Source organism: Oncorhynchus masou, unplaced genomic scaffold (genome assembly GCF_036934945.1).
Source record: "Oncorhynchus masou masou isolate Uvic2021 unplaced genomic scaffold, UVic_Omas_1.1 unplaced_scaffold_580, whole genome shotgun sequence".
NCBI classification, from domain to species: Eukaryota; Metazoa; Chordata; class Actinopteri; order Salmoniformes; family Salmonidae; genus Oncorhynchus; species Oncorhynchus masou.
Genome location: NW_027012218.1, coordinates 31,620 through 57,424, shown reverse-complemented (window position 1 = coordinate 57,424; position 25,805 = coordinate 31,620). Strand labels below are relative to the sequence as shown.

The following is a 25,805-nucleotide window of genomic DNA, read 5'->3' as shown; positions in this document are numbered from 1 at the left end:
AGAGGCCCAGTTTAATGACCAGGTTACTCTGTGTGTCTGTAACAGAGGCCCAGGCCCAGATGACCAGGCTGTGTGTTGTAACAGAGGCCCAGTTTAATGACCAGGTTACTCTGTGTGTCTGTAACAGAGGCCCAGGAGAGGCCCAGTTTAATGACCAGGTTACTCTGTGTGTTGTAACAGAGGCCCAGTTTATTGACCAGGTTACTCTGTGTGTCTGTAACAGAGGCCCAGGAGAGGCCCAGTTTAATGACCAGGTTACTCTGTGTGTATGTAACAGAGGCCCAGTTTAATGACCAGGTTACTCTGTGTGTGTTGTAACAGAGGCCCAGGAGAGGCCCAGTTTAATGACCAGGTAACTCTGTGTGTGTTGTAACAGAGGCCCAGTTTAATGACCAGGTTACTCTGTGTGTCTGTAACAGAGGCCCAGGAGAGGCCCAGTTTAATGACCAGGTTACTCTGTAACAGAGGCCCAGTGACCAGGTTACTCTGTGTGTCTGTAACAGAGGCCCAGGAGAGGCCCAGTTTAATGACCAGGTTACTCTGTGTGTATGTAACAGAGGCCCAGTTTAATGACCAGGTTACTCTGTGTGTATGTAACAGAGGCCCAGAGGCCCAGTTTAATGACCAGGTTACTCTGTGTGTGTTGTAACAGAGGCCCAGTTTAATGACCAGGTTACTCTGTGTGTGTTGTAACAGAGGCCCAGTTTAATGACCAGGTTACTCTGTGTGTGTTGTAACAGAGGCCCAGTTTAATGACCAGGTTACTCTGTGTGTTGTAACAGAGGCCCAGGAGAGGCCCAGTTTAATGACCAGGTTACTCTGTGTGTTGTAACAGAGGCCCAGTTTAATGACCAGGTTACTCTGTGTGTGTTGTAACAGAGGCCCAGTAGAGGCCCAGTTTAATGACCAGGTTACTCTGTGTGTGTTGTAACAGAGGCCCAGGAGAGGCCCTACTATGCAGACTACTCCCCGGTGCGTCTCACCATCCACACGTTGTGCACCAGCCACTACCTGGACCTCTTCATCACCATCATCATCGCTACCAACGTCCTCACCATGAGCATGGAGCACTACAACCAGCCGCAGGTAACTATAGCAACCGCACTACGATACAAACAGCTCCAGGTTACTATAGTAACCACACTACACTAGAACGAGTCACAGGTAACTGTCGCAACCACACTACGATACAAACAAGCCCAGGTAACTATAGTAACCACACTACACTACAAACAGCCACAGGTAACTATAGCAACCACACTGCGGTACAAACAGCCCCAGGTTACTATAGTAACCACACTACAATTACAACCTGCCGCAGGTAACCATAGTAACCACACTACAACTATAGCAACCATAGACTGGTAACTATAGCAACCTCAAACTGGTAACCAATGCAACCTCACACACTGGTAGCCATAGCAACCACAAAGTTAACGTGTGTGTGTGTGTGTGTGTGTGTGTGTGTGTGTGTGTGTGTGTGTGTGTGTGTGTGTGTGTGTGTGTGTGTGTGTGTGTGTGTGTGTGTGTGTGTGTGTGTGTGTGTGTGTGTTCCAGTATCTGGAGGAGGGGTTGAAGTATTGTAACTACGTCTTCACTCTCGTGTTTGTTATCGAGACGGTCCTCAAACTCATCGCCTTCGGGCTGAGACGCTTCTTCAAGGAGAGGTAACACACTGCACACACACACCCTCTGGGTGAGACGCTTCTTCAAGGAGAGGTAACACACAGACACACTGCATACACACACCCTCTGGGTGAGACGCTTCTTCAAGGAGAGGTAACACACAGACACACTGCACACACACACCCTCTGGGTGAGATGCTTCTTCAAGGAGAGTTAACACACTGCACACACACACACACACACACCCTCTGGGTGAGACGCTTCTTCAAGGAGAGGTAACACACAGACACACTGCATACACACACACACCCTCTGGGTGAGACGCTTCTTCAAGGAGAGGTAGCACACTGCATACACACAGACACACACACACACTCACACACTCACACAATCACACCCACTCTGCCTACACACACACTTTCAGTACTCTATGTGGATACACAATGAAACGTAGTATTCTCTGTGTAGATGGAACCAGCTGGACCTGGCCATAGTGTTGTTGTCCGTCATGGGCATCACTCTGGAGGAGATTGACCTTAACGCATCACTGCCCATCAACCCCACCATCATACGCATCATGAGAGTACTGAGGATCGCTAGAGGTACTCACACACACACACACACACACACACACACCTCTCCCTCAGTGATACGTGTACAGTCCTGGCCAAAAGTTGTGAGAATGGCACACACATTAATTTCCACAAAGTTTGCTGCTTCAGTGTCGTTAAATATTTTTGTCAGATGTTACTATGGAATTCTGATGTATAATTACAAGCATTTCATAAGTGTCAAAGGCTTTTATTGACAATTACATGAAGTTGATGCAAAGAGTCAATATTTGCAGTGTTGACCCTTCTTTTTAAAGACCTCTGCTATCTGCCCTGGCATGCTGTCAATTAACTTCTCGGCCACATCCTGACTGATGGCAGCCCATTCTTGCATAATCAATGCTTGGAGTTTCAGAATTTGTGGGGTTTTGTTTGTCCACCCGCCTCTTGATGATTGACCACAAGTTCTGAATGGGATTAAGGTCTGGGGAGTTTCCTGGCCATGGACCCAAATATCAATGTTTTGTTCCCCGAGCCACTTGGTTATCACTTTTGCCTTATGGCGAGGTGCTCCATCATGCTGGAAAAGGCATTGTTCGTCACCAAACTGTTCCTGGATGGTGGGGAGAAGTTGCTCTTGGAGGATGTGTTGGTACCATTCTTTATTCATGGCCGTGTTTTTAGGCAGAATTGTGAGTGAGCCCACTCCCTTGGCTGAGAAGCAACCCCACACATGAATGGTCTCAGGATGCTTTACTGTTGGCATGAAACAGGACTGATGGTAGCGCTCACCTTGTCTTCTCCGGACAAGCTTTTTACCGGATGCCCCAAACAATCGTAAAGGGGATTCATCAGAGAAAATGACTTTACCCCTGTCCTCAGCAGTCCAATCCCTGTACCTTTTGCAAAATATCAGTCTGTCCCTGATGTTTTTCCTGGAGAGAAGTGGCTTCTATGCTGCCCTTCTTGACACCAGGCCATCCTCCAAAAGTCTTCGCCTCACTGTGCGTGCAGTTGCACTCACACCTGCCTGCTGCCATTCCTGAGCAAGCTCTGTACTGGTGGTGCCCTGATCCCGCAGCTGAATGACCTTTAGGAGACGGTCCTGGCGCTTGCTGGACTTTCTTGGGCGCCCTGAAGCCTTCTTCACAACAATTGACCCGCTCTCCTTGAAGTTCTTGATGATCCGATAAATGGTTGATTTAGGTGCAATTTTACCAGCAGCAATATCCTTGACTGTGAAGCCTTTTTTGTGCAAAGCAATGATGACGGCACGTGTTTCCTTGCAGGTAACCATGGTTGACAGAGGAAGAACAATGATTCCAAGCACCACCCTCCTTTTGAAACTTCCAGTCTGTTATTCAAACTCAATCAGCATGACAGAGTGATCTCCAGCCTTGTCCTCGTCAACACTCACACCTGTGTTACCGAGAGAATCACTGGCATGATGTCAGCTAGTCCTTTTGTAGCAGGACTGAAATGCAATGGAATTTTTTGGGGGGGGGGGGGTTCAGTTCATTTGCATGGCAAAGAGGGACTTTGCAATTAATTGCAATTCATCTGATCACTGTTCATAACATTCTGGAGTATATGCAAATTGCCATCATACAAACTGAGGCAGCAGACTTTGTGAAAAATAATATTTGTGTCATTCTCAAAACTTTTGGCCATGACTGTATATGTGTACAGTATGTGTTTTGGTCCTTTTCTACAGTTTTAATGGTTCTGTTCTGGTTTCAGTTCGAATGGTTCTGTTCTGGTTTCAGTTCTAATGGTTCTGTTCTGGTTTCAGTTCTAATGGGTCTGTTCTGGTTTCAGTTCTAATGGGTCTGTAATGGGTCTGTTCTGGTTTCAGTTCTAATGGTTCTGTTCTGGTTTCAGTTCTAATGGGTCTGTAATGGTTCTGTTCTGGTTTCAGTTCTAATGGATCTGTTCTGGTTTCAGTTCTAATGGTTCTGTTCTGGTTTCAGTTCTAATGGTTCTGTTCTGGTTTCAGTTCTAATGGGTCTGTTCTGGTTTTAGTTCTAATGGTTCTGTTCTAATGGGTCTGTTCTGGTTTCAGTTCTAATGGGTATGTTCTGGTTTTAGTTCTAATGGGTCTGTAATGGTTCTGTTCTGGTTTCAGTTCTAATGGTTCTGTTCTGGTTTCTGTTCTAATGGGTCTGTTCTGGTTTCAGTTCTAATGGATCTGTTCTGGTTTCTGTTCTAATAGATCTGTTCTGGTTTCTGTTCTATTGGGTCTGTTCTGGTTTCAGTTCTAATGGATCTGTTCTGGTTTCAGTTCTAATGGTTCTGTCCTGGTTTTAGTTCTAATGGGTCTGTAATGGGTCTGTTCTGGTTTCAGTTCTAATGGTTCTGTTCTGGTTTCAGTTCTAATGGGTCTGTAATGGGTCTGTTCTGGTTTCAGTTCTAATGGTTCTGTTCTGGTTTCAGTTCTAATGGGTCTGTAATGGGTCTGTTCTGGTTTCAGTTCTAATGGTTCTGTTCTGGTTTCAGTTCTAATGGGTCTGTTCTGGTTTCAGTTCTAATGGTTCTGTTCTGGTTTCAGTTCTAATGGGTCTGTAATGGGTCTGTTCTGGTTTCAGTTCTAATGGGTCTGTAATGGGTATGTTCTGGTTTCAGTTCTAATGGTTCTGTTCTGGTTTCAGTTCTAATGGGTCTGTAATGGTTCTGTTCTGGTTTCAGTTCTAATGGTTCTGTTCTGGTTTCAGTTCTAATGGGTCTGTAATGGTTCTGTTCTGGTTTCAGTTCTAATGGTTCTGTTCTAATGGGTCTGTTCTGGTTTCAGTTCTAATGGTTCTGTTCTGGTTTCAGTTCTAATGGATCTGTTCTGGTTTCAGTTCTAATGGGTCTGTAATGGGTCTGTTCTGGTTTCAGTTCTAATGGGTCTGTTCTGGTTTCAGTTCTAATGGGTCTGTAATGGGTCTGTTCTGGTTTTAGTTCTAATGGGTCTGTTCTGGTTTCAGTTCTAATGGGTCTGTAATGGGTCTGTTCTGGTTTCAGTTCTAATGGGTCTGTAATGGGTCTGTTCTGGTTTCAGTTCTAATGGGTCTGTTCTGGTTTCAGTTCTAATGGGTCTGTAATGGGTCTGTTCTGGTTTCAGTTCTAATGGGTCTGTAATGGGTCTGTTCTGGTTTCAGTTCTAATGGGTCTGTTCTGGTTTCAGTTCTAATGGGTCTGTAATGGGTCTGTTCTGGTTTCAGTTCTAATGGGTCTGTTCTGGTTTCAGTTCTAATGGGTCTGTTCTGGTTTCAGTTCTAATGGTTCTGTAATGGGTCTGTTCTGGTTTTAGTTCTAATGGGTCTGTTCTGGTTTCAGTTCTAATGGGTCTGTTCTGGTTTCAGTTCTAATGGGTCTGTAATGGGTCTGTTCTGGTTTCAGTTCTAATGGGTCTGTTCTGGTTTTAGTTCTAATGGGTCTGTTCTGGTTTCAGTTATAATGGGTCTGTTCTGGTTTCAGTTCTAATGGGTCTGTAATGGGTCTGTTCTGGTTTCAGTTCTAATGGGTCTGTTCTGGTTTCAGTTCTAATGGTTCTGTAATGGGTCTGTTCTGGTTTTAGTTCTAATGGGTCTGTTCTGGTTTCACTTCTAATGGTTCTGTTCTGGTTTCAGTTCTAATGGGTATGTTTGGTTTCTGTCTCCTCAGTGTTGAAGCTGTTGAAGATGGCAACAGGGATGAGAGCTCTACTAGACACTGTGGTTCAGGCCCTGCCTCAGGTAACTATAATATTAATATAATACTGTAGTAGCACTATAGTAATACTGTTGATACTAATATAATACTGTAGTAGTACTAAATTAATACTGTTGAAGATCTGTCTGGGTATTATAATAATCTGGCTGGGTGTTATAGTAATCTGTCTGGGTCTTATAATAATCTGTCTGGGTGTTATAATAATCTATCCTGTATTATAATAATCTATCCTGTATTATAATAATCTGTCTGTGTGTTATAATAATCTGTCTGGGTGTTATAATAATCTGTCTGGGTGTTATAATAATCTGTCTGGGTGTTATAATAATCTGTCTGGGTGTTATAATAATCTGTCTGGGTGTTATAATAATCTGTCTGGGTGTTATAATAATCTATCCTGTATTATAATAATCTATCCTGTATTATAATAATCTGTCTGGGTGTTATAATAATCTGTCTGGGTGTTATAATAATCTGTCTGGGTGTTATAATAATCTGTCTGGGTGTTATAGTAATCTGTCTGGGCGTTATAATAATCTATCCTGTATTGTAATAATCTGTCTGGGTGTTATAATAATCTATCCTGTATTATAATAATCTGTCTGGGTGTTATAGTAATCTGTCTGGGTGTTATAATAATCTGTCTGGGTATTATAATAATCTATCCTGTATTATAATAATCTGGCTGGGTGTTATAATAATCTGGCTGGGTGTTATAATAATCTATCCTGTATTGTAATAATCTGTCTGGGTGTTATAATAATCTGGCTGGGTGTTATAATAATCTATCCTGTATTGTAATAATCTATCCTGTATTATAATAATCTGTCTGGGTGTTATAGTAATCTGTCTGGGTGTTATAATAATCTGTCTGGGTGTTATAATAATCTATCCTGTATTGTAATAATCTGGCTGGGTATTATAATAATCTATCCTGTATTATAATAATCTGTCTGGGTGTTATAGTAATCTGTCTGGGTGTTATAATAATCTGTCTGGGTGTTATAATAATCTATCCTGTATTGTAATAATCTGGCTGGGTATTATAATAATCTCTCCTGTATTATAATAATCTGGCTGGGTATTATAATAATCTATCCTGTATTATAATAATCTGTCTGGGTGTTATAATAATCTGGCTGGGTGTTATAATAATCTATCCTGTATTGTAATAATCTGTCTGGGTGTTATAATAATCTGGCTGGGTGTTATAATAATCTGGCTGGGTGTTATAATAATCTATCCTGTATTGTAATAATCTGTCTGGGTATTATAATAATCTGGCTGGGTGTTATAATAATCTATCCTGTATTGTAATAATCTGTCTGGGTGTTATAGTAATCTGTCTGGGTGTTATAATAATCTGTCTGGGTGTTATAATAATCTGTCCTGTATTATAATAATCTGTCCTGTATTATAATAATCTGTCTGGGTGTTATAATAATCTGGCTGGGTGTTATAGTAATCTGTCTGGGTGTTATAGTAATCTGTCTGGGTGTTATAGTAATCTGTCTGGGTGTTATAGTAATCTGTCTGGGTGTTATAATAATCTGTCTGGGTGTTATAATAATCTGTCTGGGTGTTATAATAATCTGTCTGGGTGTTATAATAATCTGTCTGGGTGTTATAGTAATCTGTCTGGGTGTTATAATAATCTATCCTGTATTATAATAATCTGTCTGGGTGTTATAGTAATCTGTCTGGGTGTTATAATAATCTGTCTGGGTGTTATAGTAATCTGTCTGGGTGTTATAATAATCTGTCTGGGTGTTATAATAATCTGTCCTGTATTATAATAATCTGTCTGGGTGTTATAATAATCTGTCTGGGTGTTATAATAATCTGTCTGGGTGTTATAATAATCTGTCTGGGTGTTATAATAATCTGTCTGGGTTTTATAATAATCTGTCTGGGTGTTATAGTAATCTGTCTGGGTGTTATAATAATCTGTCTGGGTGTTATAATAATCTGTCTGGGTGTTATAATAATCTGTCTGGGTGTTATAATAATCTGTCTGGGTGTTATAATAATCTGGCTGGGTGTTATAATAATCTGTCCTGTATTATAATAATCTATCCTGTATTATAATAATCTGGCTGGGTGTTATAATAATCTGTATTTTAATCTATCCTCCATTATAATATGTTCTGTGTCTCTAGGTGGGGAATCTGGGTCTCCTCTTCATGTTGCTGTTCTTCATCTATGCAGCACTGGGAGTGGAGCTGTTTGGGAAACTGGGTCAGTCACAGTGCTGTGAGTGTGTGAGTGTGTTTCATTTACGCTGATGAGCTGTTGAGTTGATTTCCCTGAAATTAATTACCTCTTCCTTCTCCTATTTTCTCCCTCCCTCCCTCCCTCCCTCCCTCCCTCCCCTCCCTCCCTCCCTCCCTCCCTCCCTCCCTCCCTCCCTCCCTCCCTCCCTCCCTCCCTCCCTCCCTCCCTCCCTCCCTCCCTCCCTCCTCTCTTTTCTCCTCCCCTCACACCCCCTTCCATCTCTCTCTATATATCACCCCACTACCCCCCTTCATGTGTTCTTTGTGTTTATAGAGTGTTCCGAGGAGAACCCGTGTGAGGGTCTGAGTCGTCACGCCACGTTCCAGAACTTTGGCATGGCGTTCCTCACCTTGTTCCGCGTTTCCACCGGTGACAACTGGAATGGAATTATGAAGGTGAACTACCCAATCAGAGAGTGATAGTCAACCAATCAGCTATGTCAGATCACAGCTGGGGAAACAGGGTTTAGACCTTGTTGTTGTTCCAGGCACAGAGGAAAACCCTCATTAATAGTAAATGAAGACTGCTACTGAATGCAGACATTCTTCTTGCTTTCACACAGGGTTCTAATCCTTCTTTACAGGTTCTTACCCGTGTGGACGTTCTATTAAAACATCTATATATTATTTTACTCTCCAACTTCAATTCTGATCTCATCGCTGCAACTCCCCAACGGGCTCGGGAGGTGAAGGTCGAGTCGTGCGTCTTCCGAAAAACATGACCCACAAAAACCGCGCTTCTTAACACCGCGTCCACTTACCTCAGAAACCAGCCGCACCAACGTGTCGGAGGGAAACACCGTTCAACTGACAACAGAAGTCAGCCTGTAGGTGCCCGGCCCACCACAAGGAGTCGCTAGAGTGCGATGAGCCCTGTAAACCTCCCCTAAACGAAGCTGGGACAATTGTGATCCACCCTATGGGACTCCTGGTCACTGCTGGTTGTGATACAGCCTGGGATCGAAACCGGGTCTGTAGTGACGGTCCTCAAGCACTGCGATGCACTGCTGCGCCACTCGGGAGTCGCGCGTGTGGAGCTTCTATTTAAGGCTTGGAGCTGGCATTGTTTGAAGAACACAGAACACACACACAGAACACACACACACAGAACACAGAACACACACACACAGAACACAGAACACACACACAGAACACACACACACACACACACAGAACACACACACAGAGCACAGAACACACACACAGAACACAGAACACACACACAGAGCACAGAACACACACACAGAACACAGAACACACACACAGAACACAGAACACACACACAGAACACAGAACACACACACAGAATACAGAACACACACACAGAACACAGAACACACACACAGAACACAGAACACACACACACAGAACACAGAACACACACACAGAACACACACACAGAACACAGAACATACACACACAGAACACAGAACACACACACACAGAACAAAGAACACATAACACACACACAGAACACAGAACAAAGAGCACACACACAGAACACATGCACAGAACACAGAACACTCTTCCCAGATGTCTGTCAGTGGAATCTGATTCATAACCTAGTAAACCGACATTTAGTGTTTTTCGAATCTACACGGAACGTTGAGTGAACCAGAGATATTTATCTGAATCGCTCATTGGCTAAAACCTTCTCCCTTCCCCCGGGCTCTGCCTGGTAATTGGCTGTTATCCAAGTCAGTCAGACACTCTGGCTCTCTGATGGGCTTGGCTCTGTGTGTCTTGTGCCAACAAACTGGCTGTGGAGCAACTCAATGGCTCCACCTGCTGGTCAGGACTGGAGTTACAACCTGAGAAACACAATACAATGTAATGCCATCATTCTACACTCTCTCCATTCTACACAAGAAGCTCTGTTGGCATGAAAAGCATGGACAATGACATTGTGTAACTTTCGTCCGTCCCCTCGCCCCGACCCGGGCTCGAACCAGGGACCCTCTGCACACATCAACAACTGACACCCACGAAGCATCGTTACCCATCGCTCCACAAAGACCGCGGCCCTTGCTGAGCAAGGGGAACAACTACTTCAAGGTCTCAGAGCGAGTGACGTCACCGATTGAAACGCTATTAGCGCCGCACCGCCGCTAACTAGCTAGCCGTTTCACATCGGTTACAATGGCTCAGCATTGTTTGTATGAAATATACGTCTTCTTAAAAAGCTCCAAACAGATCAATGCTACGGGCCTCCTGTTCTTCAGTAAACAACAGTCCCCATTTTCTGGTGTCCTCAAGCATCTTGACAGAAACTAGAACCTCGTTGTCATACTTGAGTAAAAGTAAAGATACATTATAATAGAAAAATGACTCAAGTGAAAGTCACACAGTAAAATACTACTTTAAGTAAAAGTCTAAAAGTATTTGGTTTTTTAATATACTTTAGAATCAAAAGTGAATTTAATCGCTAAAATATACTTCAGTATCAAAAGTAGTAATGCTCTGTCTTTGGGATGATGTGTCTTTCTCAACCCTCTTGTCGTCTGAGCTCCCTGTCCCAATAGCATCATCCCTTTGTCCCCTCAGGACACGCTGCGGGACTGTCGTCCAGAGGACCGCTCCTGTCTGTCCTACCTTCCTCTGGTTTCTCCGGTCTACTTCGTGACCTTCGTCCTGACGGCCCAGTTCGTGCTGGTCAACGTGGTGGTGGCGGTGTTGATGAAACACCTCGAGGAGAGCAACAAGGAGGCACAGGAGGAGGCAGAGGAGGAGGCCAAGGAGGAGGAGGCGCGTCAGGAGGAGGCCAGGCAACAGGAGGCGCGACAGGAGGCCATCTGTCCCTTTAGCAACGCCACAGTGGGCGGCGTGGAATCATCTGGACAGGTATGGAGATGGATCACCTGTGGACCTAACCACAGATCTAGGGTCAGATCAGCTTCCCATCAGTCCTGTAGGGGGGCTAACCACAGATCTAGGGTCAGATCAGCTTCCCATCAGTCCTGTAGGGGGGGGGGCTAACCACAGATCTAGGGTCAGATCAGCTTCCCATCAGTCCTGTAGGGGGGGGGGGGCTAACCACAGATCTAGGGTCAGATCAGCTTCCCATCAGTCCTGTAGGGGGGGGCTAACCACAGATCTAGGGTCAGATCAGCTTCCCATCAGTCCTGTAGGGGGGGGGGCTAACCACAGATCTAGGGTCAGATCAGCTTCCCATCAGTCCTGTCAGGAGGGGGAGCTAACCACAGATCTAGGGTCAGATCAGCTTCCCATCAGTCCTGTAGGGGGGATAACCACAGATCTAGGGTCAGATCAGCTTCCCATCAGTCCTGTAGGGGGGGGCTAACCACAGATCTAGGGTCAGATCAGCTTCCCATCAGTCCTGTAGGGGGGGGGGGGGGCTAACCACAGATCCAGGGTCAGATCAGCTTCCCATCAGTCCTGTAGGGGGGGGGGCTAACCACAGATCTAGGGTCAGATCAGCTTCCCATCAGTCCTGTAGGGGGGCTAACCACAGATCTAGGGTCAGATCAGCTTCCCATCAGTCCTGTAGGGGGGGGGCTAACCACAGATCTAGGGTCAGATCAGCTTCCCATCAGTCCTGTAGGGGGGGGGGCTAACCACAGATCTAGGGTCAGATCAGCTTCCCATCAGTCCTGTAGGGGGGCTAACCGCAGATATAGGGTCAGATCAGCTTCCCATCAGTCCTGTAGGGGGGGGCTAACCACAGATCTAGGGTCAGATCAGCTTCCCATCAGTCCTGTAGGGGGGGCTAACCACAGATCTAGGGTCAGATCAGCTTCCCATCAGTCCTGTAGGGGGGGGGGCTAACCACAGAACTAGGGTCAGATCAGCTTCCCATCAGTCCTGTAGGGGGGGGTCTAACCACAGATCTAGGGTCAGATCAGCTTCCCATCAGTCCTGTAGGGGGGGGGGGGCTAACCACAGAACTAGGGTCAGATCAGCTTCCCATCAGTCCTTTAGGGGGGGGGGCTAACCACAGATCTGGGGTCAGATCAGCTTCCCATCAGTCCTGTAGGGGGGGGCTAACCACAGATCTAGGGTCAGATCAGCTTCCCATCAGTCCTGTAGGGGGGCTAACCACAGATCTAGGGTCAGATCAGCTTCCCATCAGTCCTGTAGGGGGGGCTAACCACAGATCCAGGGTCAGATCAGCTTCCCATCAGTCCTGTAGGGGGGCTAACCACAGATCTAGGGTCAGATCAGCTTCCCATCAGTCCTGTAGGGGGGGGGGGCTAACCACAGATCTAGGGTCAGATCAGCTTCCCATCAGTCCTGTAGGGGGGCTAACCACAGATCTAGGGTCAGATCAGCTTCCCATCAGTCCTGTAGGGGGGGGGTAACCACAGATCTAGGGTCAGATCAGCTTCCCATCAGTCCTGTAGGGGGGCTAACCACAGATCTAGGGTCAGATCAGCTTCCCATCAGTCCTGTAGGGGGTCTAACCACAGATCTAGGGTCAGATCAGCTTCCCATCAGTCCTGTAGGGGGGGGGGCTAACCACAGATCTAGGGTCAGATCAGCTTCCCATCAGTCCTGTCAGGGGGGCTAACCACAGATCTAGGGTCAGATCAGCTTCCCATCAGTCCTGTAGGGGGGCTAACCACAGATCTAGGGTCAGATCAGCTTCCCATCAGTCCTGTCAGGGGGGGGGGCTAACCACAGATCTAGGGTCAGATCAGCTTCCCATCAGTCCTGTAGGGGGGCTAACCACAGATCTAGGGTCAGATCAGCTTCCCATCAGTCCTGTAGGGGGGCTAACCACAGATCTAGGGTCAGATCAGCTTCCTGTCAGTCCTGTAGGGGGGCTAACCGCAGATCTAGGGTCAGATCAGCTTCCCATCAGTCCTGTAGGGGGGCTAACCACAGATCTAGGGTCAGATCAGCTTCCCATCAGTCCTGTAGGGGGGGGGGGGCTAACCGCAGATCTAGGGTCAGATCAGCTTCCTGTCAGTCCTGTAGGGGGGGGGGCTAACCACAGATCTAGGGTCAGATCAGCTTCCCATCAGTCCTGTAGGGGGGCTAACCACAGATCTAGGGTCAGATCAGCTTCCCATCAGTCCTGTAGGGGGGGGCTAACCACAGATCTAGGGTCGGATCAGCTTCCCATCAGTCCTGTAGGGGGGACCTAACCACAGATCTAGGGTCAGATCAGCTTCCCATCAGTCCTGTAGGGGGGGGGGCTAACCACAGATCTAGGGTCAGATCAGCTTCCCATCAGTCCTGTAGGGGGGGTCTAACCACAGATCTAGGGTCAGATCAGCTTCCCATCAGTCCTTTAGGGGGGTCTAACCACAGATCTAGGGTCAGATCAGCTTCCCATCAGTCCTGTAGGGGGGCTAACCACAGATCTAGGGTCAGATCAGCTTCCCATCAGTCCTGTCAGGGGGCTAACCACAGATCTAGGGTCAGATCAGCTTCCCATCAGTCCTGTCAGGGGGGGGGGGGGGCTAACCACAGATCTAGGGTCAGATCAGCTTCCCATCAGTCCTGTAGGGGGGGGGGCTAACCACAGATCTAGGGTCAGATCAGCTTCCCATCAGTCCTGTAGGGGGGCTAACCACAGATCTAGGGTCGGATCAGCTTCCCATCAGTCCTGTAGGGGGGACCTAACCACAGATCTAGGGTCAGATCAGCTTCCCATCAGTCCTGTAGGGGGGCTAACCACAGATCTAGGGTCGGATCAGCTTCCCATCAGTCCTGTAGGGGGGACCTAACCACAGATCTAGGGTCAGATCAGCTTCCCATCAGTCCTGTAGGGGGGGGGGCTAACCACAGATCTAGGGTCAGATCAGCTTCCCATCAGTCCTGTAGGGCGGGGGGGGGGGGGGCTAACCGCAGATCTAGGGTCAGATCAGCTTCCTGTCAGTCCTGTAGGGGGGGGCTAACCACAGATCTAGGGTCAGATCAGCTTCCCATCAGTCCTGTAGGGGGGGGCTAACCACAGATCTAGGGTCAGATCAGCTTCCCATCAGTCCTGTAGGGGGGGGGGGGGCTAACCGCAGATCTAGGGTCAGATCAGCTTCCTGTCAGTCCTGTAGGGGGGCTAACCACAGATCTAGGGTCAGATCAGCTTCCCATCAGTCCTGTAGGGGGGTCTAACCACAGATCTAGGGTCAGATCAGCTTCCCATCAGTCCTGTAGGGGGGGGCTAACCACAGATCTAGGGTCAGATCAGCTTCCCATCAGTCCTGTCAGGGGGGGGCTAACCACAGATCTAGGGTCAGATCAGCTTCCCATCAGGCCTGTAGGGGGGTCTAACCACAGATCTAGGGTCAGATCAGCTTCCCATCAGTCCTGTAGGGGGGGGGGGGCTAACCGCAGATCTAGGGTCAGATCAGCTTCCCATCAGTCCTGTCAGGGGGCTAACCACAGATCTAGGGTCAGATCAGCTTCCCATCAGTCCTGTAGGGGGGGGGGCTAACCACAGATCTAGGGTCAGATCAGCTTCCCATCAGTCCTGTAGGGGGGGGCTAACCACAGATCTAGGGTCAGATCAGCTTCCCATCAGTCCTGTCAGGGGGGCTAACCACAGATCTATGGTCAGATCAGCTTCCCATCAGTCCTGTAGGGGGGCTAACCACAGATCTAGGGTCAGATCAGCTTCCCATCAGTCCTGTCAGGGGGGGCTAACCACAGATCTATGGTCAGATCAGCTTCCCATCAGTCCTGTAGGGGGGGGCTAACCTCAGATCTAGGGTCAGATCAGCTTCCCATCAGTCCTTTAGGGGGGGGGGCTAACCACAGATCTAGGGTCAGATCAGCTTCCCATCAGTCCTGTAGGGGGGGGCTAACCACAGATCTAGGGTCAGATCAGCTTCCCATCAGTCCTGTAGGGGGGCTAACCACAGATCTAGGGTCAGATCAGCTTCCCATCAGTCCTGTCAGGGGGGCTAACCACAGATCTAGGGTCAGATCAGCTTCCCATCAGTCCTGTCAGGGGGGGGGGGGCTAACCACAGATCTAGGGTCAGATCAGCTTCCCATCAGTCCTGTAGGGGGGGGGGCTAACCACAGATCTAGGGTCAGATCAGCTTCCCATCAGGCCTGTAGGGGGGGGTCTAACCACAGATCTAGGGTCAGATCAGCTTCCCATCAGTCCTGTCAGGGGGGCTAACCGCAGATCTAGGGTCAGATCAGCTTCCTGTCAGTCCTGTAGGGGGGCTAACCACAGATCTAGGGTCAGATCAGCTTCCCATCAGTCCTGTAGGGGGGGGGCTAACCACAGATCTAGGGTCAGATCAGCTTCCCATCAGTCCTGTAGGGGGGGGGGGGCTAACCACAGATCTAGGGTCAGATCAGCTTCCCATCAGTCCTGTAGGGGGCTAACCACAGATCTAGGGTCAGATCAGCTTCCTGTCAGTCCTGTAGGGGGGGGGGGGGGGGCTAACCACAGATCTAGGGTCAGATCAGCTTCCCATCAGTCCTGTAGGGGGGGGGGGGCTAACCACAGATCTAGGGTCAGATCAGCTTCCCATCAGTCCTGTAGGGGGGGGTAGCTTCCCATCAGTCCTGTAGGGGGGGGGGGGGGCTAACCACAGATCTAGGGTCAGATCAGCTTCCCATCAGTCCTGTAGGGGGGCTAACCACAGATCTAGGGTCAGATCAGCTTCCTGTCAGTCCTGTAGGGGGGGGGGCTAACCACAGATCTAGGGTCAGATCAGCTTCCTGTCAGTCCTGTAGGGGGGCTAACCTCAGATCTAGGGTCAGATCAGCTTCCCATCAGTCCTGTCAGGGGGGGGGCTAACCACAGATCTAGGGTCAGATCAGCTTCCCATCAGTCCTGTAGGGGGGCTAACCACAGATCTAGGGTCAGATCAGCTTCCCATCAGGCCTGTAGGGGGGGTCTAACCACAGATCTAGGGTCAGATCAGCTTCCCATCAGTCCTGTCAGGGGGGCTAACCGCAGATCTAGGGTCAGATCAGCTTCCTGTCAGTCCTGTAGGGGGGGGCTAACCACAGATCTAGGGTCAGATCAGCTTCCCATCAGTCCTGTAGGGGGGGGGGGCTAACCACAGATCTAGGGTCAGATCAGCTTCCCATCAGTCCTGTAGGGGGGGGGGGGCTAACCACAGATCTAGGGTCAGATCAGCTTCCCATCAGTCCTGTAGGGGGGGGCTAACCACAGATCTAGGGTCAGATCAGCTTCCCATCAGTCCTGTAGGGGGGGGGGTAGCTTCCCATCAGTCCTGTAGGGGGGGGGGCTAACCACAGATCTAGGGTCAGATCAGCTTCCCATCAGTCCTGTAGGGGGGCTAACCACAGATCTAGGGTCAGATCAGCTTCCTGTCAGTCCTGTAGGGGGGGGGGCTAACCACAGATCTAGGGTCAGATCAGCTTCCTGTCAGTCCTGTAGGGGGGGGCTAACCACAGATCTAGGGTCAGATCAGCTTCCCATCAGTCCTGTAGGGGGGGGGGCTAACCACAGATCTAGGGTCAGATCAGCTTCCCATCAGTCCTGTAGGGGGGGGGGTAACCACAGATCTAGGGTCAGATCAGCTTCCCATCAGTCCTGTAGGGGGGCTAACCACAGATCTAGGGTCAGATCAGCTTCCCATCAGTCCTGTCAGGGGGGGGCTAACCACAGATCTATGGTCAGATCAGCTTCCCATCAGTCCTGTAGGGGGGGGCTAACCTCAGATCTAGGGTCAGATCAGCTTCCCATCAGTCCTTTAGGGGGGGGGGCTAACCACAGATCTAGGGTCAGATCAGCTTCCCATCAGTCCTGTAGGGGGGCTAACCACAGATCCAGGGTCAGATCAGCTTCCCATCAGTCCTGTAGGGGGGCTAACCACAGATCTAGGGTCAGATCAGCTTCCCATCAGTCCTGTAGGGGGGGGGGCTAACCACAGATCTAGGGTCAGATCAGCTTCCCATCAGTCCTGTAGGGGGGCTAACCACAGATCTAGGGTCAGATCAGCTTCCCATCAGGCCTGTAGGGGGGGGTCTAACCACAGATCTAGGGTCAGATCAGCTTCCCATCAGTCCTGTCAGGGGGGCTAACCACAGATCTAGGGTCAGATCAGCTTCCCATCAGTCCTGTCAGGGGGGCTAACCACAGATCTAGGGTCAGATCAGCTTCCCATCAGTCCTGTAGGGGGGGGCTAACCACAGATCTAGGGTCAGATCAGCTTCCCATCAGGCCTGTAGGGGGGGTCTAACCACAGATCTAGGGTCAGATCAGCTTCCCATCAGTCCTGTCAGGGGGGCTAACCACAGATCTAGGGTCAGATCAGCTTCCCATCAGTCCTGTCAGGGGGGCTAACCACAGATCTAGGGTCAGATCAGCTTCCCATCAGTCCTGTCAGGGGGGCTAACCACAGATCTAGGGTCAGATCAGCTTCCTGTCAGTCCTGTAGGGGGGGGGGCTAACCACAGATCTAGGGTCAGATCAGCTTCCTGTCAGTCCTGTAGGGGGGCTAACCACAGATCTAGGGTCAGATCAGCTTCCCATCAGTCCTGTAGGGGGGGGCTAACCACAGATCTAGGGTCAGATCAGCTTCCCATCAGTCCTGTAGGGGGGTAACCACAGATCTAGGGTCAGATCAGCTTCCCATCAGTCCTGTAGGGGGGGGGGTAACCACAGATCTAGGGTCAGATCAGCTTCCCATCAGTCCTGTAGGGGGGCTAACCACAGATCTAGGGTCAGATCAGCTTCCCATCAGTCCTGTCAGGGGGCTAACCACAGATCTAGGGTCAGATCAGCTTCCCATCAGTCCTGTAGGGGGGCTAACCACAGATCTAGGGTCAGATCAGCTTCCCATCAGTCCTGTCAGGGGGGGGGGGGCTAACCACAGATCTAGGGTCAGATCAGCTTCCCATCAGTCCTGTAGGGGGGGGCTAACCACAGATCTAGGGTCAGATCAGCTTCCCATCAGTCCTGTAGGGGGGCTAACCACAGATCTAGGGTCAGATCAGCTTCCCATCAGTCCTGTAGGGGGGGGGGGGGGCTAACCGCAGATCTAGGGTCAGATCAGCTTCCTGTCAGTCCTGTAGGGGGGGCTAACCACAGATCTAGGGTCAGATCAGCTTCCCATCAGTCCTGTAGGGGGGGGGGGGGGCTAACCACAGATCTAGGGTCAGATCAGCTTCCCATCAGTCCTGTAGGGGGTAACCACAGATCTAGGGTCAGATCAGCTTCCCATCAGTCCTGTAGGGGGGGCTAACCACAGATCTAGGGTCAGATCAGCTTCCCATCAGTCCTGTCAGGGGGCTAACCACAGATCTAGGGTCAGATCAGCTTCCCATCAGTCCTGTAGGGGGGTCTAACCACAGATCTAGGGTCAGATCAGCTTCCCATCAGTCCTGTCAGGGGGGCTAACCACAGATCTAGGGTCAGATCAGCTTCCCATCAGTCCTGTCAGGGGGGGGCTAACCACAGATCTAGGGTCAGATCAGCTTCCCATCAGTCCTGTAGGGGGGCTAACCACAGATCTAGGGTCAGATCAGCTTCCCATCAGTCCTGTAGGGGGGCTAACCACAGATCTAGGGTCAGATCAGCTTCCCATCAGTCCTGTAGGGGGGGGGGCTAACCGCAGATCTAGGGTCAGATCAGCTTCCTGTCAGTCCTGTAGGGGGGCTAACCACAGATCTAGGGTCAGATCAGCTTCCCATCAGTCCTGTAGGGGGGGGTCTAACCACAGATCTAGGGTCAGATCAGCTTCCCATCAGTCCTGTCAGGGGGCTAACCACAGATCTAGGGTCAGATCAGCTTCCCATCAGTCCTGTAGGGGGGGGCTAACCACAGATCTAGGGTCAGATCAGCTTCCCATCAGTCCTGTAGGGGGGCTAACCACAGATCTAGGGTCAGATCAGCTTCCCATCAGTCCTGTAGGGGGGGGGTCTAACCACAGATCTAGGGTCAGATCAGCTTCCCATCAGTCCTGTAGGGGGGCTAACCACAGATCTAGGGTCAGATCAGCTTCCTGTCAGTCCTGTAGGGGGGGCTAACCACAGATCTAGGGTCAGATCAGCTTCCTGTCAGTCCTGTAGGGGGGGGGGCTAACCACAGATCTAGGGTCAGATCAGCTTCCCATCAGTCCTGTAGGGGGGCTAACCACAGATCTAGGGTCAGATCAGCTTCCCATCAGTCCTGTAGGGGGGGGTAACCACAGATCTAGGGTCAGATCAGCTTCCCATCAGTCCTGTAGGGGGGCTAACCACAGATCTAGGGTCAGATCAGCTTCCCATCAGTCCTGTCAGGGGGGGCTAACCACAGATCTAGGGTCAGATCAGCTTCCCATCAGTCCTGTAGGGGGGTCTAACCACAGATCTAGGGTCAGATCAGCTTCCCATCAGTCCTGTCAGGGGGGCTAACCACAGATCTAGGGTCAGATCAGCTTCCCATCAGTCCTGTCAGGGGGGGGGGGGCTAACCACAGATCTAGGGTCAGATCAGCTTCCCATCAGTCCTGTAGGGGGGCTAACCACAGATCTAGGGTCAGATCAGCTTCCCATCAGTCCTGTAGGGGGGCTAACCACAGATCTAGGGTCAGATCAGCTTCCCATCAGTCCTGTAGGGGGGGGTCTAACCACAGATCTAGGGTCAGATCAGCTTCCCATCAGTCCTGTCAGGGGGGCTAACCACAGATCTAGGGTCAGATCAGCTTCCCATCAGTCCTGTAGGGGGGGGGGCTAACCACAGATCTAGGGTCAGATCAGCTTCCCATCAGTCCTGTAGGGGGGCTAACCACAGATCTAGGGTCAGATCAGCTTCTCATCAGTCCTGTAGGGGGGGGCTAACCGCAGATCTAGGGTCAGATCAGCTTCCTGTCAGTCCTGTAGGGGGGGGGGGGCTAACCACAGATCTAGGGTCAGATCAGCTTCCCATCAGTCCTGTAGGGGGGTCTAACCACAGATCTAGGGTCAGATCAGCTTCCCATCAGTCCTGTCAGGGGGGCTAACCACAGATCTAGGGTCAGATCAGCTTCCCATCAGTCCTGTAGGGGGGGGGGGGCTAACCACAGATCTAGGGTCAGATCAGCTTCCCATCAGTCCTGTAGGGGGGGGGGCTAACCACAGATCTAGGGTCAGATCAGCTTCCCATCAGTCCTGTAGGGGGCTAACCACAGATCTAGGGTCAGATCAGCTTCCTGTCAGTCCTGTAGGGGGGGGGGGGCTAACCACAGATCTAGGGTCAGATCAGCTTCCTGTCAGTCCTGTAGGGGGGCTAACCACAGATCTAGGGTCAGATCAGCTTCCCATCAGTCCTGTAGGGGGGGGCTAACCACAGATCTAGGGTCAGATCAGCTTCCCATCAGTCCTGTAGGGGGGGGCTAACCACAGATCTAGGGTCAGATCAGCTTCCCATCAGTCCTGTAGGGGGGGGGGCTAACCACAGATCTAGGGTCAGATCAGCTTCCCATCAGTCCTGTAGGGGGGCTAACCACAGATCTAGGGTCAGATCAGCTTCCTGTCAGTCCTGTAGGGGGGGCTAACCACAGATCTAGGGTCAGATCAGCTTCCTGTCAGTCCTGTAGGGGGGCTAACCACAGATCTAGGGTCAGATCAGCTTCCCATCAGTCCTGTAGGGGGGGGCTAACCACAGATCTAGGGTCAGATCAGCTTCCCATCAGTCCTGTAGGGGGGGGCTAACCACAGATCTAGGGTCAGATCAGCTTCCCATCAGTCCTTTAGGGGGGCTAACCACAGATCTAGGGTCAGATCAGCTTCCCATCAGTCCTGTAGGGGGGCTAACCACAGATCTAGGGTCAGATCAGCTTCCCATCAGTCCTGTAGGGGGGCTAACCACAGATCTAGGGTCAGATCAGCTTCCCATCAGTCCTGTAGGGGGGACCTAACCACAGATCTAGGGTCAGATCAGCTTCCTGTCAGTCCTGTAGGGGGGGGGGGGCTAACCACAGATCTAGGGTCAGATCAGCTTCCTGTCAGTCCTGTAGGGGGGGGCTAACCACAGATCTAGGGTCAGATCAGCTTCCCATCAGTCCTGTAGGGGGGGGGGCTAACCACAGATCTAGGGTCAGATCAGCTTCCCATCAGTCCTGTAGGGGGGCTAACCACAGATCTAGGGTCAGATCAGCTTCCTGTCAGTCCTGTAGGGGGGCTAACCACAGATCTAGGGTCAGATCAGCTTCCTGTCAGTCCTGTAGGGGGGCTAACCACAGATCTAGGGTCAGATCAGCTTCCCATCAGTCCTGTAGGGGGGCTAACCACAGATCTAGGGTCAGATCAGCTTCCCATCAGTCCTTTAGGGGGGGGGGGGCTAACCACAGATCTAGGGTCAGATCAGCTTCCCATCAGTCCTGTAGGGGGGGGGGCTAACCACAGATCTAGGGTCAGATCAGCTTCCCATCAGTCCTGTAGGGGGGCTAACCACAGATCTAGGGTCAGATCAGCTTCCCATCAGTCCTGTAGGGGGGACCTAACCACAGATCTAGGGTCAGATCAGCTTCCCATCAGTCCTGTAGGGGGGGGGGGGGGCTAACCGCAGATCTAGGGTCAGATCAGCTTCCCATCAGTCCTGTAGGGGGGCTAACCACAGATCTAGGGTCAGATCAGCTTCCCATCAGTCCTGTAGGGGGGGGGGCTAACCACAGATCTAGGGTCAGATCAGCTTCCCATCAGTCCTGTAGGGGGGATAACCACAGATCTAGGGTCAGATCAGCTTCCCATCAGTCCTGTAGGGGGGGGCTAACCACAGATCTAGGGTCAGATCAGCTTCCCATCAGTCCTGTAGGGGGGGGGGGGCTAACCACAGATCTAGGGTCAGATCAGCTTCCCATCAGTCCTGTAGGGGGGCTAACCACAGATCTAGGGTCAGATCCGCTTCCCATCAGTCCTGTAGGGGGGCTAACCACAGATCTAGGGTCAGATCAGCTTCCCATCAGTCCTGTAGGGGGGGGGGCTAACCACAGATCTAGGGTCAGATCAGCTTCCCATCAGTCCTGGGGGGGGGCTAACCACAGATCTAGGGTCAGATCAGCTTCCCATCAGTCCTGTAGGGGGGCTAACCACAGATCTAGGGTCAGATCCGCTTCCCATCAGTCCTGTAGGGGGGGGCTAACCACAGATCTAGGGTCAGATCTGCTTCCCATCAGTCCTGTAGGGGGGGCTAACCACAGATCTAGGGTCAGATCTGCTTCCTGTCAGTCCTGTAGGGGGGGGGTAACCACAGATCTAGGGTCAGATCAGCTTCCCATCAGTCCTGTAGGGGGGGGGGGGGGGACCAGGGTCTAGGGTCAGATCAGCTGGTGGTGGTGGTGTAACAGTATGAAATGGTGACAGTGATGACGATACTGACAGTGATGATTGTTATGGTTACGGTACTGTCCCGTGTGGCTCAGTTTGGTAGAGCCAAGGCACTTACAACTCCAGGGTTGTGGTTTTGATTCCCTGGGGGGGGGACAGCATGAAAATATATCCACTCACTCCTGTAAGTCGCTGTGGATAAGAGAATCTGCTAAATGACTAAAAGTTTAATAAAATGAGATGACGTTCATGGTCGTGTTTTTGTCCCAGGTTGTGGAAGAAGAGCGTTGTCGTGGTAGCCTGCTGACGGCGGGCCGGCCGTCTCTGTCTCGTATGATGTCTCTGCCTAGCGACAGCTACATGATCCGCCCCCTACAGCCTCTCGAACACACCCGCTACCCTCCCATTGGCCACGACACCTACAAGGGATGTGGTTTCTCAGGTAACCATCCCTCAGAGTTCTGTCTCGGCTCGGTCCCAGTGTTCTATCTCTCAGTGTTCTATCTCTCAGTGTTCTATCTCTCAGTGTTCTATCTCTCAGTGTTCTATCTCTCAGTGTTCTATCTCTCAGTGTTCTATCTCTCAGAGTTCTAGGTCCCCGAGTTCTATCTCTTGGATTTCTATCTCTCAGTGTTCTAGGTCTCAGTGTTCTCTCTCAGAGTTCTAAGTCCCAGAGTTCTATCTCTCAGAGTTCTAGGTCTCAGAGGTCTATCTCTCAGATTTATAGGTCTTGGAGTTCTATCTCTCGGAGTTCTCTCTCTCAGAGTTCTAGGTTTCAGGGTTCTAGGTGTCAGGGTTCTAGGTCTCAGAGTTCTAGGTGTCAGAGTTCTAGGTTTCAGAGGTCTATCTCTCAGATTTATAGGTCTCGGAGTTCTACCTCTCGGAGTTCTCTCTCTCAGAGTTCTAGGTCTCAGGGTTCTAGGTGTCAGGGTTCTAGGTCTCAGAGTTCTAGGTGTCAGAGTTCTAGGTCTCTCTCTCTGTCTCCTAGGGTCTGTCTACTCCATGGGTTCTAGCGGAGCAGGATCCCTACTGCAGGTCCCGGGGGCGTTACCGTCTGGAAGCCACGCATCCCTCAGCTCCAGGGGCTCCAGCTGCAGACCCACAGTCAGGCTCAGCCACTCCCACAGCGTAGACAGACACTCCCTCTCCATGGCGAGACACACCCCCAGGAGGCCTGGCCACGTTGACAGCAGACGGGCCTCTTATATACATAGCCCATCCCACAGTATGGACACACATAGTTACAGACTCAGCCCTGCTCAGAGCATCGACAGAGACTCCTCCCGTTATATCCACAGCCCCTCCCACAGCATGGACAGTAGACACACCCCTTATTTCCACAGCCCCTCCCACAGCATGGACAGTAGACACACCCCTTATATCCACAGCCCCTCCCACAGCATGGACAGTAGACACACCCCTTATATCCACAGCCCATCCCACAGCATGGACAGTAGACACACCGTTTATATCCACAGCCCCTCCCACAGCATGGACAGTAGACACACCCCTTATGTCAGTAGCCCCGCACACAGCATCAATAGACACACCCCTCATAACAATAGACACACCTCTCATACGAGTAGCCCATCCCACAGCATGGACAGACAGCCGGGACCCAGTTCCTCCCTCAGTGTGAGAAGACAGCTGAGGAGACAGGTATGTAGACTGCAGCTTTTACCCAGGTAGCACATTCATTTCCATGGATGTTCTGCGAACGTCTGTTTTTGGAACCTTGTATGCAAGTTGTTAGAATGTTTTGTGTTAGCTGGGAACTTTACAGTCCAGGCCATAATGAGTTGTGAGAATGTTTTGTGCTAGCTGGGAACTTTACAGTCCAGTCCAGATCAAGTTGTTGAATGTTTTGTTCTAGCTGGGAACTTTACAGTCCAGTCCAGATCAAGTTGTTGAATGTTTTGTTCTAGCTGGGAACTTTACAGTCCAGTCCAGATCAAGTTGTTGAATGTTTTGTTCTAGCTGGGAACTTTACAGTCCAGGCCAGATTTAAATTTCATTCACCTTCAACCTTTAATGTTCAAACATTGTGTTCAAAACAGTCCCTGTGACCTCTGACCCTCTGTTTCCTGTCTCTACTTCCTACTTCCTGTCTGTTCGTAGGAGGCGGTGCGTTGTGACTCTGAGGACCTGAGCTGCAGTTCCACCGACGATCTGCGGGGGAGCTCTGTCGGCGGCACCCACCTCACCGTACCCAGCATGCACCTCTCACCGCTACCCAGCCTGCCCCCTGGTGGTAACACACACCTGGACGTACACCACCCTCCTCGCCGTCCCGCGCCCCCGAGGACGCACCTCCAGCGCACACACACTCCGCCACACACACACCGTACACACACTGCGCCACACACACAGTCAGAGGGTTATATCTACCAGAGGACACAGTAGGAGCCACAGTGATAGTGGGCCCCAGCGGCCCCCCAGCCCTCAGATCTCCACCCCTCAGACGACAGACAACCCACAGACACCCCAGAGGCCTGAGGTACCCCAGACCCCAGGTCCCAGCCTCACCCTCTCTCTCTGCTCTGGAGGTCCCAGCCTGTCCCTCTCCTCCCCCTCCACACCCTCAATCCCCAGCCCCAGCCTCACCCTCTCTCTCTGCTCTGGAGGTCCCAGCCTGTCCCTCTCCTCCCCCTCCACACCCCCAGCCCCAACCTCACCATCTCTCTCTGCTCTGGAGGCCCCAGCCTGTCCCTCTCCTCCACACCCCCCAGCCCCAACCTCACCATCTCTACTCCCTCCACTCCCCAGAGCCCTCAGACCAGCTTTGACCCAAAGCAGAGTTCTGCCTTCAGCCGTGATCCATTTCCCCTCGGTTCCAGTCCTAGCCGTCTCCCCACTTCCCTTCTAGATGAGACTGATGATGAAGTCTGTCACATCACACACCACGCGTCCAGCCCCTCACACACACCTGAACACACACACCACACGTCCAGCCCCCCACACACACCCTGCTCTCCCCACACCTCCCTCCATGCCTGCCTCTCATTTGAAGAGGACCAGAGGAGCCGGTGTCTCAGCAGCCAATCGGCGTCTCCCGTTCGAGAGTGGACCAGGAAGCAGAGGATGAGCCCGCCCTGCATCTCCGTAGCCCCACCTGCTGAAGCCCAGGTTTCCACGGTGACCCAGTCGACGGACAGCAGCATGCATCTGAGGAGGCGGACCCTGTCGGTTGACTCCGCCTCTCAGAGAGACTCATTGGACACGAACCCAGCGGAGACACGCCTTTCTGTTCCCTTTCTCCAATTGGACTCCAGCTTTATAAGCATCACGGTGGATTCTGACCAATCAGGATGCGCGTTATTGACGGACAACGAACCCGTCGAGGGGGAGGGGAGAGAAGGGGGAGGAGCTCGGAACTCTCAGTCTCTGCTGGGATTGGTTCCCAACCCTCTCAGAAGGAGGAGCTTAGTGCGCATGCTCAGCACACGGGAAGGAGAGGAGGAGGAGGAGACTCAACCCTGA

General features: G+C 50.9%; 1 protein-coding gene across 1 annotated transcript in view; it reads left to right on the top strand.

Moving 5' to 3' along the window:
• LOC135536229 (voltage-dependent T-type calcium channel subunit alpha-1H-like) overlaps positions 1-25,805 on the top strand; it is a 41,296-nt gene extending 15,491 nt beyond the window's left edge. The window contains exons 3-14 of the mRNA XM_064962596.1: positions 935-1,086; positions 1,558-1,667; positions 2,095-2,228; positions 5,823-5,893; positions 8,030-8,108; positions 8,418-8,539; positions 10,688-10,984; positions 22,596-22,767; positions 23,314-23,984; positions 24,444-24,593; positions 24,787-24,838; positions 25,021-25,805. Coding sequence (XP_064818668.1) covers positions 935-1,086; positions 1,558-1,667; positions 2,095-2,228; positions 5,823-5,893; positions 8,030-8,108; positions 8,418-8,539; positions 10,688-10,984; positions 22,596-22,767; positions 23,314-23,984; positions 24,444-24,593; positions 24,787-24,838; positions 25,021-25,805 — 2,795 coding nt within the window. The remainder of the gene's footprint in view (positions 1-934; positions 1,087-1,557; positions 1,668-2,094; positions 2,229-5,822; positions 5,894-8,029; positions 8,109-8,417; positions 8,540-10,687; positions 10,985-22,595; positions 22,768-23,313; positions 23,985-24,443; positions 24,594-24,786; positions 24,839-25,020) is intronic.